Source organism: Nylanderia fulva, unplaced genomic scaffold, assembly GCF_048542155.1.
Source record: "Nylanderia fulva isolate GAGA-0341 unplaced genomic scaffold, ASM4854215v1 Scaffold2, whole genome shotgun sequence".
Classification (NCBI taxonomy): Eukaryota; Metazoa; Arthropoda; class Insecta; order Hymenoptera; family Formicidae; genus Nylanderia; species Nylanderia fulva.
Genome location: NW_028190263.1, coordinates 8161113 through 8177322, shown reverse-complemented (window position 1 = coordinate 8177322; position 16210 = coordinate 8161113). Strand labels below are relative to the sequence as shown.

At 28.0% G+C, this 16210-nt stretch overlaps 3 protein-coding genes and 1 long non-coding RNA gene across 8 annotated transcripts; 2 read left to right on the top strand and 2 right to left on the bottom strand.

The window, feature by feature from the left end:
• Positions 1 to 969: 969 nt before the first annotated feature.
• On the bottom strand, positions 970 to 3299 carry LOC114937137 (uncharacterized). Of its 4 annotated transcripts, none has more exons than XM_029310546.2 (6): positions 2768 to 3299; positions 2489 to 2694; positions 2076 to 2228; positions 1877 to 1981; positions 1370 to 1666; positions 970 to 1269 (listed from the first exon to the last, which is right to left on the bottom strand). In XM_029310546.2, exons 3-6 carry the CDS (start codon positions 2220 to 2222, stop codon positions 1021 to 1023), a joined length of 798 nt encoding a protein of 265 aa, XP_029166379.1. In that variant the 5' UTR covers positions 2223 to 2228; positions 2489 to 2694; positions 2768 to 3299; the 3' UTR covers positions 970 to 1020. The 4 variants fall into 4 exon arrangements, with proteins under 4 accessions (XP_029166379.1, XP_085338289.1, XP_029166375.1 ...); XM_085482163.1 differs by having other exon boundaries at positions 2076 to 2230; positions 2540 to 2694; XM_029310542.2 differs by having other exon boundaries at positions 2524 to 2694; positions 2768 to 3298.
• A 174-nt stretch (positions 3300 to 3473) lies between these two features.
• Positions 3474 to 5844, top strand: prtp (thioredoxin domain-containing protein pretaporter). 2 transcript variants are annotated; one of them, XM_029310541.2, is made up of 6 exons: positions 3474 to 3559; positions 3667 to 3981; positions 4135 to 4281; positions 4539 to 4647; positions 4731 to 5021; positions 5144 to 5844. In XM_029310541.2, exons 2-6 carry the CDS (start codon positions 3803 to 3805, stop codon positions 5606 to 5608), a joined length of 1191 nt encoding a protein of 396 aa, XP_029166374.2. In that variant the 5' UTR covers positions 3474 to 3559; positions 3667 to 3802; the 3' UTR covers positions 5609 to 5844. The 2 variants fall into 2 exon arrangements, with proteins under 2 accessions (XP_029166374.2, XP_085338288.1); XM_085482162.1 differs by having other exon boundaries at positions 3483 to 3559; positions 3655 to 3981.
• Positions 5845 to 6180: 336 nt separating this feature from the next.
• On the bottom strand, positions 6181 to 11543 carry LOC114937106 (uncharacterized). The gene is made up of 7 exons (XM_029310510.2): positions 11118 to 11543; positions 10080 to 10343; positions 8227 to 8368; positions 7722 to 8033; positions 7400 to 7550; positions 7055 to 7329; positions 6181 to 6859 (listed from the first exon to the last, which is right to left on the bottom strand). Exons 2-7 carry the CDS (start codon positions 10286 to 10288, stop codon positions 6647 to 6649), a joined length of 1302 nt encoding a protein of 433 aa, XP_029166343.2. The 5' UTR covers positions 10289 to 10343; positions 11118 to 11543; the 3' UTR covers positions 6181 to 6646.
• Positions 10989 to 12317, top strand: LOC114937108 (uncharacterized). Its single transcript, XR_014924582.1, has 2 exons — positions 10989 to 11739; positions 12034 to 12317. It is a non-coding gene; the product is annotated as an uncharacterized LOC114937108 (long non-coding RNA).
• The last annotated feature ends 3893 nt before the right edge of the window (positions 12318 to 16210 follow it).

The window sequence follows — 16210 nt, the reverse complement described above, 5'->3', positions numbered from 1 at the left end:
AAATTAAACAGTTTTCTACTGTTCAATGTAAACCATATATTTGTAAGTCAAATTTTACTAGAATTAAGTACACATAAGAATAATATTCTCTCTGCATTATTCTGTATAAGAACAAATTTTATGTAAATAGAGAATGTCAATGTTTTAAAGAACTAAACTTTAGATTTTAGTTATTCATTTTTAAATTTATTTTAAAATTAATACATTCTCTTAAAATTATCTATACTTGACTAGAATTTTTTCAAATTGTTACATATCTAACTTTCTCAGTACTTTATATTGTACAGAATAAAGGGGATTTAATATTTTTAGAATAAAAGTGTGTTATCTAAAACTAATATAACAATTTATAAACACACTCACATACACAAATATATACATACATAGACAAACATATAATTAATTTCAAAGTATTAACATAAAAAATATAAAATTATAACAGCTTTTTATGTTACTAATATATTTTATTGGTTTTTTTTAAACATTGTATTTTTTATTATAAATGATTTATTTTAACGAGAAAATATATATGTATAGACTTTTTTTCAGAAACAAATTTTATTGCACAAAAAGTTAGGTCCTTTTATTAAGTTATATTGTTTACGTTTACAATATTGTTATACTTCTAAAAGTCATTAATATATTCATTAATGAAACACATATGTAATAAAGCTTGCAGTTTGTAAAATAATGCTGCAAAATATGAGAAATATCGCTCTTATAATTCAATGTTTTTAAAGATTTTGATAATATAATTACACAATTTTTATATTATCTAAATATTATATCGTTAAATTATTTTTATTGATACACATTATTTTAACTTGATAAAATGTTTTTAGGATTATGCACAATTCACAATCTCGCATGCTTATATTCTGAGTCTATATAAATATATATCTCTTAACTTATTATCAGTCCCACTGTCAGTAATTTATTAAATCATATTGAATAAAAAAAAAGAGACAGTATTTTTTATATTATATTTTATACATATTTTTTTCGATAAATATTTTATAATTATTTTGTATTCTTTTCTTTCTTTACAAAGTTAAAAAAGTCATCATCCGTTTCCATAAGAAAATGTTCTTGCGGTATTATTTTTGTTTTCTTACCAATGCGCGATACAGTAAAATCTATGTTTTTAAATTTTTTTTCATCTATTCCCACTTGTAAAGGATGAACAAAGATTTCAGAATCTTCATAAAGAGGAACTGATTCCACTTGACCATTATCATTGTCTGTCATGTATGTGTCGGTCACTTCATGCTGATGTAAATATTGTTTTTTATAATTGTGTTGTAATTATAGAACAATGTCATAAAAATTAGAGAGAAAAAAGAAGAGAGATGTTTATTTATATACTTACTAAAGTTTCCAATTTGTCTTCTTTTCTTGCAGAAATTTCACTGCTTGGATTAAATAGATTTTCTAATGAAAATTGTTTCAACTTTACAAGGCCCATAATTGCAGCATTTCTACGTAGTTTATTATTTTGTTTATTAATTCTATCGGTTAAATTCTCAGGTTGACTTCCAGAATATGTTATATTGTTATGATTAGAGGTTTTCGGAGATATTTCTTTCTCAGAGTTAGTTATATTCTCAAGACGTTTCATATAAACCCTCTCCCAATGTTTATTTGAAAGATCACGACCGCCATTTACCTGTGTGATACATTAATTATTTATATTATTTAACTTTTATGAATTCTTGATACACAATTGCTTGAAAAAATTACATTTTTTTCTACTGTATATCTTTGGCTAAAACTTTTTCACTTTAAAATCCTAATTGAATGCTATTATTGCTAAATATTAAATAACTATTGCTTAATAACTTAATTACGTTTTTAAAAACTGTAAGTATTAACGCACCTCTTTAATAGCGGCAGAAACAGCGTGATGGTCAAAATCATTCTTAATTTTATTTACATAATTCTCAACATCATTATCACTATCATCATTAGAGTCTTCCATTAACTAGAATTAAATAAATAAAATTTTTTTTTTTATAAAAATATGAATATAAAACAAAATTAGATATTTTCTCATATAGCTAACTATATATATTTACATTTAAGTTTCGTGGTTTCTTCACTTTTCTTTCATTCATCTTTCGATCTTTTGCAGCTTGACTTAATCCTGATAGTCGAAAGAACTTGGCATTACTATCTATATAATCAAGTGATGTTGCCTTCTTAATATTCTCACGTAAATTCATTTTAATCTGTAATATAGATAATAAATTTAAATACATATGCATACACAATACCTTCATAAGATTGGATTAAATGATGAATTTTTATTATATTTAAAATCAAAGAGATACTAATTTATTATATGTATATATATAACTTTTATAAATTCTTAAATTTTCAATTTTTTTAACTATATCTATTTTTTTTTAATAAAAAGTTAAACTCAAATTTTTTTTACATAGGTTATAAAAAATGGCATAAAAAAACAATAAAAAGTCCTTATTCATACCGACGAGAAAAAATTGAACTGTTTATCTTTCTCACCTCTCTATATAGAACTCTCTATATAGAACTTGATAAAATACATTCTTATATCATCTTCAAGTTGCGAAATTAGTTTCCTTCGTACTTTCAATATTTTGCTATCTTCATGAATCGACTTCTCCTTCGATTTAGTGGCACTTGATAGAAAAATCAGTTTTATTTATCTTCTATCTATAGGACAGAAAATAAGTTGTTCAAAGTGCTTGGTATTGCGTTTATAGAGGACATTTTTAGGTACACATACCACGTTTGTAAACACGTGGGCTACCGTTCACTGACAACAGACTCGGATTTCCCAATTTGACGAGTCACAGTCACAGTAGTCAAATGACTGATATCGCACATTTGAAATATTTATCGAACGCGCAGAATCAGCATAACTGATGAAGTCACAATTACTGAAACTTGATGTTTCTGCTGTTTTCTACGTGGATATCTCTCGTTATTTATTTAGTTCTTTTTCTTCACTCTTCAAGATACAAACTTATTTGAACTTACAATGCCACGAGTCACGAGAGATAATTGAAGTTTTTTGAATACCAGTAAATGCAAAATGTAGATTTTCTTCTCATCAATTTGGATGAAACAAACAAGCTGTTATTTACTTGTTTTTGTACAAAAAATAGAATATGAAAAAAAAAAAAAAAAAGAATTAAACTCGTTGCTCGTTAGGAAATAAACGATAATCTGTTGAATAGGTGTAAGATAAATTTTACACAAATACGATCAAATAAACGTGCAAAGCAATGGCCTACATCAAAATCAACACGTGTTTACGACAACAAAAAGAAAAAGGAGGATTCCAATGGAAGGATATGTTTTCTAGGGACAAAAAAAATCCATACTTCCTAATGGACGTCAAATTGTCATACATGCAAATTCGCCTTTAGGCTTCCAGCGAAAAATTCTCTACTAGGAACAATTTGATAGTAACATTTCCAGTTTGACAGTTGCTTATTCTGATTGAGATATCATATGGAGGGCGGAATTGGCGATTCGATCCATCCGCGCGAGCCTCGGAGCAACAGGATAAACGGTTTGTGAAAAAAATTCTTTAATTTTACGAAATATATACAAAAATATCTTTCGTTTTCTATATAATATTATGCGATATTCATTTATTTGAAAAAGTATTTCGTTCAGCACGGTGCGACAGGTGCTATTTCGGGATTAAAAAGGCTCCGAATGTGTCGGTGAGGGATTTCGACGATTCTTTTTTGCATTCTTGGAGGTAAAGAGACTTTGCTCGCGGAAGGATCGAGTGTCAAATAGACTTGCAATGGCGATCAATCCTGCAGATTTTATCGCGTCGAAACGACAGATATTGCTCTTTTTATTTATGTTAAGCCAAGTTAGCAACGGCCACGATGAGGATGTATTCACTCTTCAGTATACCAATGAGAATTTCTCTAAAGAGATTGAAAAGAAGAATCACTTTGTTATGTTCTACGCACCATGGTAAATATATAAATGTATATTACAGATATAAATATACAATATATATTATTTATATGATATAAAATTAAAAGCTAGAGAAAGAAAAAATTATTTCTCTATTTGAAGTAATATATTAATTATAATTGAAAAATTTCTTTTTCTCTCTCTTAAAAGGTGTGGACATTGCCAAAGACTTGGTCCTACTTGGGAACAGTTAGCAGAAATGTCCAATGACTTGGATGGTAATATAAGAATCGCCAAAGTTGATTGTACAACTGAAAACACTCTGTGTAGTGAACAAGATGTTACTGGCTATCCCACGTAATTTCATTTGTCTTATTTTACTATCTGTGTTAATGAAATTTCCATGAAAATTATATTCAAATGAATTTTAACTCTTCTTATTTATATCATGCAACTATAGTTTATAATTTCAATATTTCAATGTCTGATAATATATTCCTGTGTTATATGCAATATAAATCATTAAATAATCATGAAATGACAATTATTATAATATCATTACATAATCATTACATAATCATTACATTTGGAAATTTATATATATATAAATGCAGGCTAAAGTTTTATAAAACTGGAGAAACCAGAGGCATCAAATTTAGAGGAACTCGAGATTTACCTTCTTTAACTTCCTTTATTAATGAACAATTAGGTAGTTCCTCTATGGTATGTACTTTTATATATGATTTATTTTGAATTTTATATTATCCTTTACATCAATTGCTTATATTATAACAATTATTTTCTAGACTGAAGATATTGTACCAAGTCCTCCAGAAGCAGTGAATGGATTGTTAGAATTAACAGAAGATACATTTGAAAAACATGTTTCTTCTGGACATCATTTTGTCAAGTTTTATGCACCTTGGTGTGGACATTGTCAAAAATTAGCACCAACTTGGGATGCATTAGCCAACAGTCTTCGTAATGATGATATTGTTAGTATCTCTAAAATAGATTGCACTCAGCATCGTAGTGTTTGTACTCAATTTGAAATTAAAGGATATCCTACTTTATTGTGGATTGAAGATGGAAAAAAGGTATCATCGATTAAATTATTTTTTATTTTCTTTTTCTGAAAAAGAAGGGCAATTATTTGACATACAAGGGTTTTGATGTTCGATTTTCAGAAGGAAAAAATGGAATATAAATTTTTTTTTAGGTAGACAAATATACTGGTCAACGCACTCATGAAGAGCTGAAGGCCTATGTGTCAATGATGTTGGGTAAGAATGCTGACCATTTGAGTCAAAAGAGTGAAAGTAGTGATGGTGTTCCGCATGCTATATTAAGCTTGACAACCGACAGTTTCAAGCATGGTATCGAGAAAGGTTTTTCTTTTGTAAAGTTCTTTGCACCCTGGTGTGGACATTGCAAACGCTTGGCGCCTACATGGGAGGAATTGGGTAAGAAGTTTTTTGGTGATAATAACGTGAATATTGTTAAAGTTGATTGCACGCTCGATGCAAGCAAAAAAGTGTGCAACGAACAAGAGGTGGACGGTTTTCCGACTTTGTACTTGTATCAAGATGGACGTAAAGTCTCCGAGTACAACGGTTCGCGCGAACTTGATGATTTATATGATTTTGTGATGAATTACCTTAAAAAATCACACGACGAATTGTAATCCTTTGTTAAAGGTGTTGTAATATAAGTCATATTATAGTATTTCCAATCAAGTATTTCCAATTAAACTTATGATACTTAGATATGGCATTGTATTTATCATTCATCATCGAAGGAAGATAGGAATTTTTTTCATTTTTATATAATCTATACAAGAGAATAACTAATTAGAATTTTAATATAATGTAACATCAAAGAATTATGTACTTCCGAAATATAACATATATTTATGAGTGATATTTATTGGACATTTTTCCAATATATTTACCAGGTTTTCTCTCATATTTAATTTTATTTTTAGAAAGTTAGATTGAAAATCTGCGCGCATATCATTTTTTATCAGATAAGAGAAAAAAAATAAAACTATAGTTAAATTAAATACTTATACATTTGTCTCTTGTTTTGCTTTTACTCATATTCAAAGTGTATTTAAAATTAATTGCAAAATGTTTTCCTAATATAATATAAACGCGTTGATTGAAATAAAAGTTAATAATAAGAAAAAAGGCTAATAATAAGAAAAATGGTGGATTACAATTCTATTTATAATATAATACATAAAGGTAACAGGTATAAATATAATTCTTGCTCTTTTATTGTAAATATGTAAAGATTTCTGACAATTGATTATTCATGTCCATATATGCATATATGTTACTTTTTTGGTCATATATTGCAAAAATAGTGATAACCTTGTTGGTTCTTTGTTAATTATCTTCTCTTAGCAATCGTTTAGCATGTAATAAGTTATATTACGAGTTGATCTTGCGTAGAAGCACGTCATAATCAATGATAAACTCATTAATGCATCAGTCTAATAAACGGGTTTGGTGCCTTTGTTTGATTCTTATAACAATCCGCTAATTGTTCTTATTGGAACAATATTTGTTTTCGAAGCATAAAGATCTGTTTACAGACTCGTGGTGTTGCAACTGATGGAAGATATAAACAGTTTGTCGGGCTTTTGAACCGTCCAACCATTCTGTGATAAGATTACTGCATTTCACTTTCTGTTTTCTTTTTTTCTTTTAAGTAGATCCTAACAAGGTTTACAATAACATACGCTGAAGTTTTCATTGTCGATGATGCGGTATTGATAATTTTTGTAAGTAGTGAAATTTATATCACGCATATCGCTAACGTGATCGAAGATTTTCCTGATCACTGGTGGAAAACTCGCAATATTGGCAGCGGCCGCGATCTCATTGTAGTAAGCCCACTGCCTTTCCTTGAGTTTACCGATATGTCTCAGCTAATGAAGAGAAAAAATCAATTATTTTAACGTGATATTTTTTTGAGAACAATTTAAGGTATGTGTATGTACATTGTAATGTTTTTTTATTTAAGAAAAACATATCTTTTCACTTTTCTATCACCTCTCCTTAAACTAAATTTTCTCTTTTATTACTAGGACACTTGAGAAATTAATCTAAGACCCTTTAATTACCTGAATTCCTTGATCCAATAGGGCCTTCTTTTCGAGCTTGTATTCCTCGCGCATTCTTTGCGACGATGGCAACTGAATGCGGCCTTCGAGGATTCCGAGGATGTATTGTGCTTGAATGTGGAACATCGGGAATGGTATCACGATGGCGGGTAAACCCATGAAGAACAGATTCGTGTAATCCATGTGCACCAGGTGCTTGTAAATGGGTTCAACGTGGTTATCGTCCGTACGTATCTTAACTTTAGTTGACATAAAGGGATACGTGAACTTGTAACCTGACGAAAATTGATTATGAGAATCAATTAAAATTTCACTAAAATATTCCACATGTATCAATCATTATACCAGTGCAATATATGAAACTGTCCACTTTCGCCGAGGAGCCATCGCAGAAGATGAAGATGTTTCCTTGAACGGACTTGATGCCGGGTTTTTGCTCGACGTTGCTTGACATTTTTGAGTCGATGGGTTTTGTCAAATTATGACTCAAGTATACCTAGATTAACAAGAGGAAGATTACATCAAATACTGATTTGCATATATTGTTATGTCTATGATTAAGATTTTTAATAATTTATAAAACTATTATAATATAAGTCCAATTAGGAATAAAAAGGGTTGTTTTTTTACATCTGGCGAAGATAATTAATGATAGGGATATGCGTACTTTGTCAGCGTATTGCGAGACTTCCAGTGCGATATCGATACCGGACCAGGACGCGCCGAGTATGCAAACATTCTTGTTGGCGTATACTTCTGGCTTTCTATATTGGTGGCTGTGAATACAATCACCGTGGAAGTTTTCGATACCTGGAATATGCGGAACATGACCGACAGTGTAATGACCGTTGCACAACACAACGGCGTCAAAAGTTTTCGTGGTTTCTACTTTAGATTCCAAATCTTCGTACGTCAGCATCCACACCGCCTGGCCGTTTCTCAGAATCTCCGGTTCTATGTGCTTCACCAGAGTATTCAACTGAAATCGAAAAAACGAATATAATTCAAAATCAAAAATATGATGCAAAACTTTGCCCTTCATAGAGTAAGAAATATTTTTTGTTCTTGTTTCATACTTCATATATAAATTCTATACTTCATATATAATTTCTATAGAACAAACAGAGATAATTTATTTTGATTTGATTGTTATAGTTTACTCAAGAACTCACTTTAATGTAAGGATGAAGATTGAAGTGTTCTGCATAGTCCACAAGATATTCCTTTATTACGCTATGATGAACAAAAGATGGACCCTCCTGATTTTTAAAAGGAAAATCAGGTATCTGCATTACTTCCTTCGGTATATTCGTTCTGTACGAGAAATAATAGAAAATCAAATTCTCTTAGATGATTCACTCTCATATTTAGAGGTAATCACACGCGCAATTTTTATTAACGTGCCAAGGTTCAAAAGATACGACGACCCGCGATAAACAAAGTTGCAAGCTGTGTGCATTTAACTCGAAATAAGTGTTACATTATTTTTTACTTTATACTTGACGGAGATAGAGTATATAGATCGGAAGACTTTCTCTTCACGCGCATCTTACATAATTAAATTATATTTTTTCTTATATATAATATATGTAATTATTAATTATCTTATATATAATTATTTATATTAAATTATATTTTATTTAGAGGATAACGAAAAAATATGTTCAATGTTTCAAAACATTCAATATGTTTAGAAAAATATTTTCGAGTTTTCTTGTTTTTATTTTATTATATCTGGCAAATTTCTAATAAAATAAATTTCTCAGTACTAATAAAATAAAAAAATTAATCAGAGAAGCTGAAGATTTACAATTTACAGCATATGTAGTTTAGCAATGCAATATAATATATCACTGAATTCTCGATTATATTAACAAAAAGAGAACACAAAGATACGTAAGAGAAAAAAAGATACATGAGATGAAATAATGCTGTACGAAACATATATAACAGGCATGTGAAGAATTAAATTAATAAGTGCGATTCTTTGCACAAATTGATACATCTGCGTAAATTTTAATTCTAGAGTCTTCCGTATTGTCTTCTGATCTGGTTTTTGATTTGCATCTTTGTTGACACTCGACTTATTGGCGCGTTTATTTTCTTTCCGGAACAGATTGCCAAGAGACGACTGTCTCATTAATGTGTCACAAAGTGTATCGCTTGTCGACAAAGTTTATCGCATTTATACATTAGACCACGTGTTACGCGTTCATATATATTTATTTCATTTCCTGCGACGGGAAATACCGAAACTTCTTATTGTCTTCATCGAGTATCGAAAGAAGGGTAGAGTCCGATACGTCATCTAATGATGTCATTTTATCTATCGAAATATATACTGAGCAACGGAGTATAAAAATATATAAAATCTAGTCTATGACGTTAAATTTAAAAAAAGCTTGATGAGAGAAAATCAATTATAGCTTCAATTATATATACGTATAAAAATTATACAATTTTTTAAAATAAAAGTAATCCGCGCAAGTTACAAAGTGATTTCCAGTGATGCAACTCGGCTCTATTAAAGGAGACATGTTTCACAAAGTCCCCTCTCGTTTTGTGACTGCCACTGATGCAATTCTATTCATTTTTCCATAATTGTTATGTCTAATCGATATATTTTTTTTCAGTTATATATTATATTATTTTAATTTTTTACATTCTAATTAATTCGCTCGAATGTTAAAAGGGTATAACTTGTAAAAATAAATTTTAATTTAATTTAAATCTGCATTTTTTAAAATAAAAGATTTATTTATGATAATATGATGAAAAATACGTTCAAAAAATTATATCAAATGTTAAAAATCTCGTATATTATAATATGTGGAAATGTTTATTTAAAATTTTAAATTTGATCTTATATACAAAATTAATCCCTTGACTCATGGGACATGCTCGATTTAATATTATCACAATCTGTATTTAATTGTGAAAAAGATTCAATTAATTTTTCCTAATTAATGAAAGGGTGATGAAATGGAGGTGTTTCCTATTTATCTTTAATGTCATTTATACGAACCTAAGATTCTTATACATGCTGCTGTGTATAAGAAGTCCGTGTTTATCAACATTCGTTTCGTCAGTGTAGACCCATGTGCCACCGATATGATCGGTTTGTTCGAACAACATTAGACTGTAAATATCTAATCTAGATACCACATGACGGGCTACCACCAAACCAGCCACTCCACCACCAATAATAGCGATTCTCGTTTTACTACTTGGCATTGTTTCCTTTTTAATCTAGAAAGCCTTTTAGTGTCTTATCTCTCTTTTAGTTTCTCTGTATAAAAATTGAAATTTTCTGAAATTATATACTATTTCTTTTGAAAACTCTTGCTTGATATTCAGCAAATATAATATATAATATAATTGAATAAAATTGTAAAATTAATGTAAGAACAGGCCAACTCAAGAGCATAAATTATTAGGATGTTAGTGAATATTATAAATTTTTATTACTTCTTAATTATACCATATTAAAACAATTAAAACATATTAATACAATTAAATCAAACGTTTCGACTGTACACAGTCTTCATCAGTGGTGTCATATAGTATTAGTTAATTACAAAATTTTAAAAAACATTTCGACGATGCGAACGATTGCAATTCATACTATTAATATATGATTATAATTAATAGTATGAATTGCAATCGTTCGCATCGTCGAAATGTTTTTTAAAATTTTTTAACATTTTATAATTGACTAATACTATATGACACCACTGATGAAGACTACGTACAGTCGAAACGTTTGATTTAATTGTATTAATATGTTTTAATTGTTTTAATATGGTATAATTGGGAAGTAATAAAAATTTATAATATTCACTAACATCCTAATAATTTATGCTCTTGAGTTGGCCTGTTCTTACATTAATTTGACAATTTTATTTTAATATATAAAAGCGTTATAATTTTTTACTAATTTATTATATATAATTGAATAAATAATATAACTGAATAAATAAAAAATCAAAGTATATACTAAAAAATAAGTATAAAATAAAAAATATATTTTTATAGAAAATACAGGTGATATAATATTACATACACTTTACGTTATTTTTCCTTCCAGAAAGATTTGATAACGTAATGAAATAACTCTTCAGATAAATATCGAAATGATGAGCGACAAATTTATCACGTGTGATAATTTTGTCCAGCAATTAATTATATAAATAATTAATTATATATAAATAAAAAACTGTTTAACACAGTTTTTTGATATATCTTCACGTTGCGTCCTCTGATTTTCACTCGTCGATGTAAAAGTATATAAAAATTTAAAAACTATGATATATATAAATACTATATGTAAAAATTATAAATAGCCAGATATTTTATATCGTTTTTGATCCGAGTCTAAGAAATAGCACTTATTGTTAGTGCTACACTGGAGACAGTTTCCGGGCACGAGTTTCCTGAACTGGTTCGGCTAAAAGCTGGATTAAGACTGTCGAGACAAAAACAAGTCCAAGTATAACACTCTTGTGTTTATCCGGTCTCCCCACGCTAACTATAAGCTTACATATGGAAAGTGGTTTTTTCTACGACGAGTTACGGTGTGGTTCCCTTCTTCTGATGAAATCGTGACGAAGTCAGCATCAGGATGCCCCGCGGGGCACCTACGAAAGTCTGGTTCACGGTTAAACCTTCATTAATAAAGTAAAAAGGTGTAAGCTTGAAAATCCAGAAAATCAAATTTCAAATTTTAAGTCAACATTTCCACATAAAAAAATTGTTAACTTAACTAAACCTTTCAACTAAATTACTATTTTGTTAATTGAACATATATTAGTATTTAAGTCACGTACATGTTTTGTTAGATTTAATGTTATATATATTTAATTTAAATATTTTTATATGTTTAATTAACAAAATATTATTTATCAGTTAATAATTTTTGTTTCAGTGATTTAACGTAAAAGATTTCTAATGTTAAATAAAATATTTTGAACGTGTTTTAGATAATGGATAATGAGCGGCAAGTTCTGGGATTATCATGTATTAATACGAAAAAAAAGATATGATACATACGCATTGGAAATATAATTTCGGGACTTGTGGCGAGTGAAATTGATACGTGAAAGATGTAAATCTTGCAACTTTGAATGTTAAACAAAAAAAAACAAAAGATACACTCAATTTTTAATAGACTAAGGTACATTATATTAATTATTTAGCACGAATATAAATAATGTAGTTACTATAATTTGCTATCTGTGTAATAAATTAAAAAATGAATGTATAATCGGTTTTAATGTATATAGTAAAACTAAAAACATTATATTTATAAATTGCGGATCTTGCAGTAACTGAAGAATAGCTAGAAAGTTGGTATACTATCGAATAATTAATTTAAAAGCTAACAAAAATTGTGTCGATATTGTAAATTTAAACTTTTTTCCATTCTATGCTGATTTTATGTTTTATTAATACATTCTATTTGATATGTGACAAAATCAAAGGCAACAGAAATTTTGTGCCACAGAACATATTTGAAATTCACAATTAAAATATAAAGAAAAATTATTAATACTATTTTTCTCTCTCTACTAATTTTGCAACGCGCTCGTGTAATCAGTGATACGCGATTAAAGACAGCAAAAATAGAAAAGTAGCATGCTGATACAAGTGCTACGATTTTAATGTGACGAGTGATAACATATAAGATTTCGTCATATCTGTTACAACAGGCGAAATTCACTGTAAAACGGTTAAGACGGTCATTTTTCTCCAGTCGTACGTTAAAATTACTGTAATTAGTTCCTGGTGATTGAGAGATTGCCGGTCGACCATGATTAAAAAAGACCAAACACGAGGAATGCGAAAGGGAAAACGTTCGCTCAATTGCCGATCTCCTCTTAAGTCTGTTTAAAGTGTAATTCTTATTAAAAAGACACCGTGTTACTTGCTTTTTATAAATACTTGTTTTTCCTGTTTTTCTCCCGTTTTTGGAGAAGAGAAGGGAACGATATACATATATAGGAAGTGGCTCCACGTTATGTGTCACAAATGACCGACATGATTGACATTGACTGAAATGTCTGGAGAAAGATTTTATTACGATTGATATAAATTTTGTGTAACATATAAGTTTCTCTTTTAAATTTAAAGTTTATCCTTCAGTTTTAAGATTCATGCGCTTCTAAACACGAGATATATAAGAATCGTCGCATTCTTTAATACTGCTTGTGCGAATATCTCTGTTTATAGGCTTTTAATCTTGCGTTAATATATATCTTATTAATATATTTATTAGTTCAATGTCAACTTTTCTTGAAATAACTGTCCTCATTTAATTAAAGACTTGAATGTGTCAAGTATGCGCATTAATTATATATAAGAAATTTTATCATTTATGTTTGATATTCCAATCACTTATTGCAATCGCAAAGAGACGAAATATTGCATCAACCGATGTTCTCTTTGGTTTCAGATTCGTAATTATAGTTAATGTAAAATAAAATGTATTTTGGAAGAAAAACACACGAAATGCAAAATACATTACAATAAAGTTTATATAGCGAAAGATCGAACATGATATTATATAATATTATATAATATTATGTTTGATTTTTTGCTATATGAACTTTATTGTAATGTATTTTGTTGTAACGATTATATTATATAATATAATAAAATAATAATTTTTTATAGGTATTGATATAATAAAATATTATTATATTTCCATTTGGTTATTATTTCAATATAATTGTAGCGTGTCAATAATATATGAAAGCTAATGCATTCCAGGAGAGCCAAAATGCACTTTATAATACAAACATTTTTCATCTTTCAGTCTTAATTATATATATTTTTTTAAAACTGCGACTAAACGTTTAATAGGTATTGGAAAATTTTAGGATTATTCCATGGAAGACACAATTCTTGCAACAGATATGTTTCTCTGTCTCTTTCTTTCACAGCTAAAAGATAGAAACAGAGGCAGAGAAACATCGAACGTAAGCATTTTTTATCGAAATTAACTCGATGTAAGATTTCATAGACATGTGTATTTAGCATATGCATTAGTGATTTTATCATTTTGTACTATATATGAACGTATTTATTATTAGAAATGTTAAAATGTAGCGTTTATATTTTTTATATATTGCAAATTTTTTAGTTTTTACAAGGCGCGATAAAATATATGACTTTGCACATTTTGTAAATCAAGCAAATCAAATTTATTGATTAGTAAGAGCAAGAGTGAGATTATGTTGACGATGCAAATTGAAAATGTGATTATACAACAACATTATTGTTTAGACAATGTTTAGACATATGACTTTATCACTCAAGAGAACAGCGTAAAATCTTTTTTATAAAGTCAGATAGAATATAGTTATTTTTAATGAATACAAAATATGTGAGGTTCAATTTTTTAAATGTTTACATAATAAATTAATATAATAATTATAAAAAAAGTAATAACGCACAAGCAAATTATATAATTAATTTTTATTTAAATATATTCAAGATTAAAATTATTCAAATATTGTCATCGTAATAATGTGCAATTATATCCAAAATAAATATAAACTTTTATTTCTTGAATATTCATATTTTGCATTCATTTACATATCTTTGAATTCGTCATTCATATATAATCGCGTAGTAAGATGGAAAGAAACCGATTATATATAGATATTGGAAAAGAATAATGAGTTATTTATCTGATTTTTTATTAAAAAATAATTTTACTTAATAAATAAATAATAATCAGAGAAATTTTATACGAGAGAAATTTATTTAAGGAAAATAATTTTCGGCTAATGTGTAACTATATTTCCTATTTCATTAAAGTTAACATTATCTATCTTATCAGTTTATTCGACGCAATATTCTGTTTCAGAAGTTTGCGTAATTTATGACGTTTTAGACTCTTACGCGAGAAAAATTTATTTACAAAGAAATTTTTTGCTATAAGGAAAATAATTTTCGGCTAATGTGTAACTATTTCCTATTTCATTAAAACTAACATTATCTTATCAGTTTATTCGACGCAATATTCTGTTCCAGTTTGCGTTATTTATGACGTTTTAGACTCTTATATATATTTTATTATCTTGCAATATTAGATAAAATTAAATATAATTAATTAGATATTAGATAAAGCTAACTAGTTAATTATTCATAAAGAAATACATGCATATTTTTAAAAGATTACATAAAATTTTTCAATAAAAGTTTGAAATTAGTTGTGAAATTTTATCAATGATGTATAAGTATAAAAGTATAAAATCATCTATAAAGTTATTATTATTTAAAGAATGACTATTATTTTTATTTCATCTGTTGGTCACTAATTTGTTCTAGCAGTTGACTGTGTCGCAGTGTTGGAGTAATGTTAAAATTGAAACATTGAAATTAATTCATTTACGTAATTATCATGACGTGATTGATTATAGCCCGTCGTTCCACATTGCGTTATATAGTTATCGCTTTTATAAAGCAAATAGAAATGCGATTGTATGAGCTCACTAGCGGATCCTGACATCGATTATGGGGAAGGGGGGTTTGCAAAATTATTTAATTAATATAGGATCCGCTAGTGTATGAGATTAAAATTCCAATTAAATCAATTTTATTAGTACAGAGAAATAATATAAGCTTTATTTATCGATAAATTTGAATAAACGATCATCTTTTGCTGTAAACGATGTGATTTCTACACAAATTAAACTTTTATTTTTTAGTTATTTTTTAGTTAATTATTTAATTAATATAGGATCCGCTAGTGTATGAGATTAAAATTCCAATTAAATCAATTTTATTAGTACAGAGAAATAATATAAGCTTTATTTATCGATAAATTTGAATAAACGATCATCTTTTGCCGTAAACGATGTGATTTCTACACAAATTAAACTTTTATTTTTTAGTAAATTTTATAGCTTTATTAAAATTTAATTTTATTATCGATTTTGTTTTATTTAACATTGAGCGATTTAGACATTTATTCTGGTTTGCTGAATCTCATTTTATAGTCAATACTTAAAGAAAGATGCTCAATGTTACTTTGTTATGTTCAATGTTATTTTAATGATTTACTGCAATTTGATGACTCACATCTCAGTAATATTTTTAAGATGTAGCTATGATTACGAATTTTCATTTATTCATAATAGTCTTTTGAAA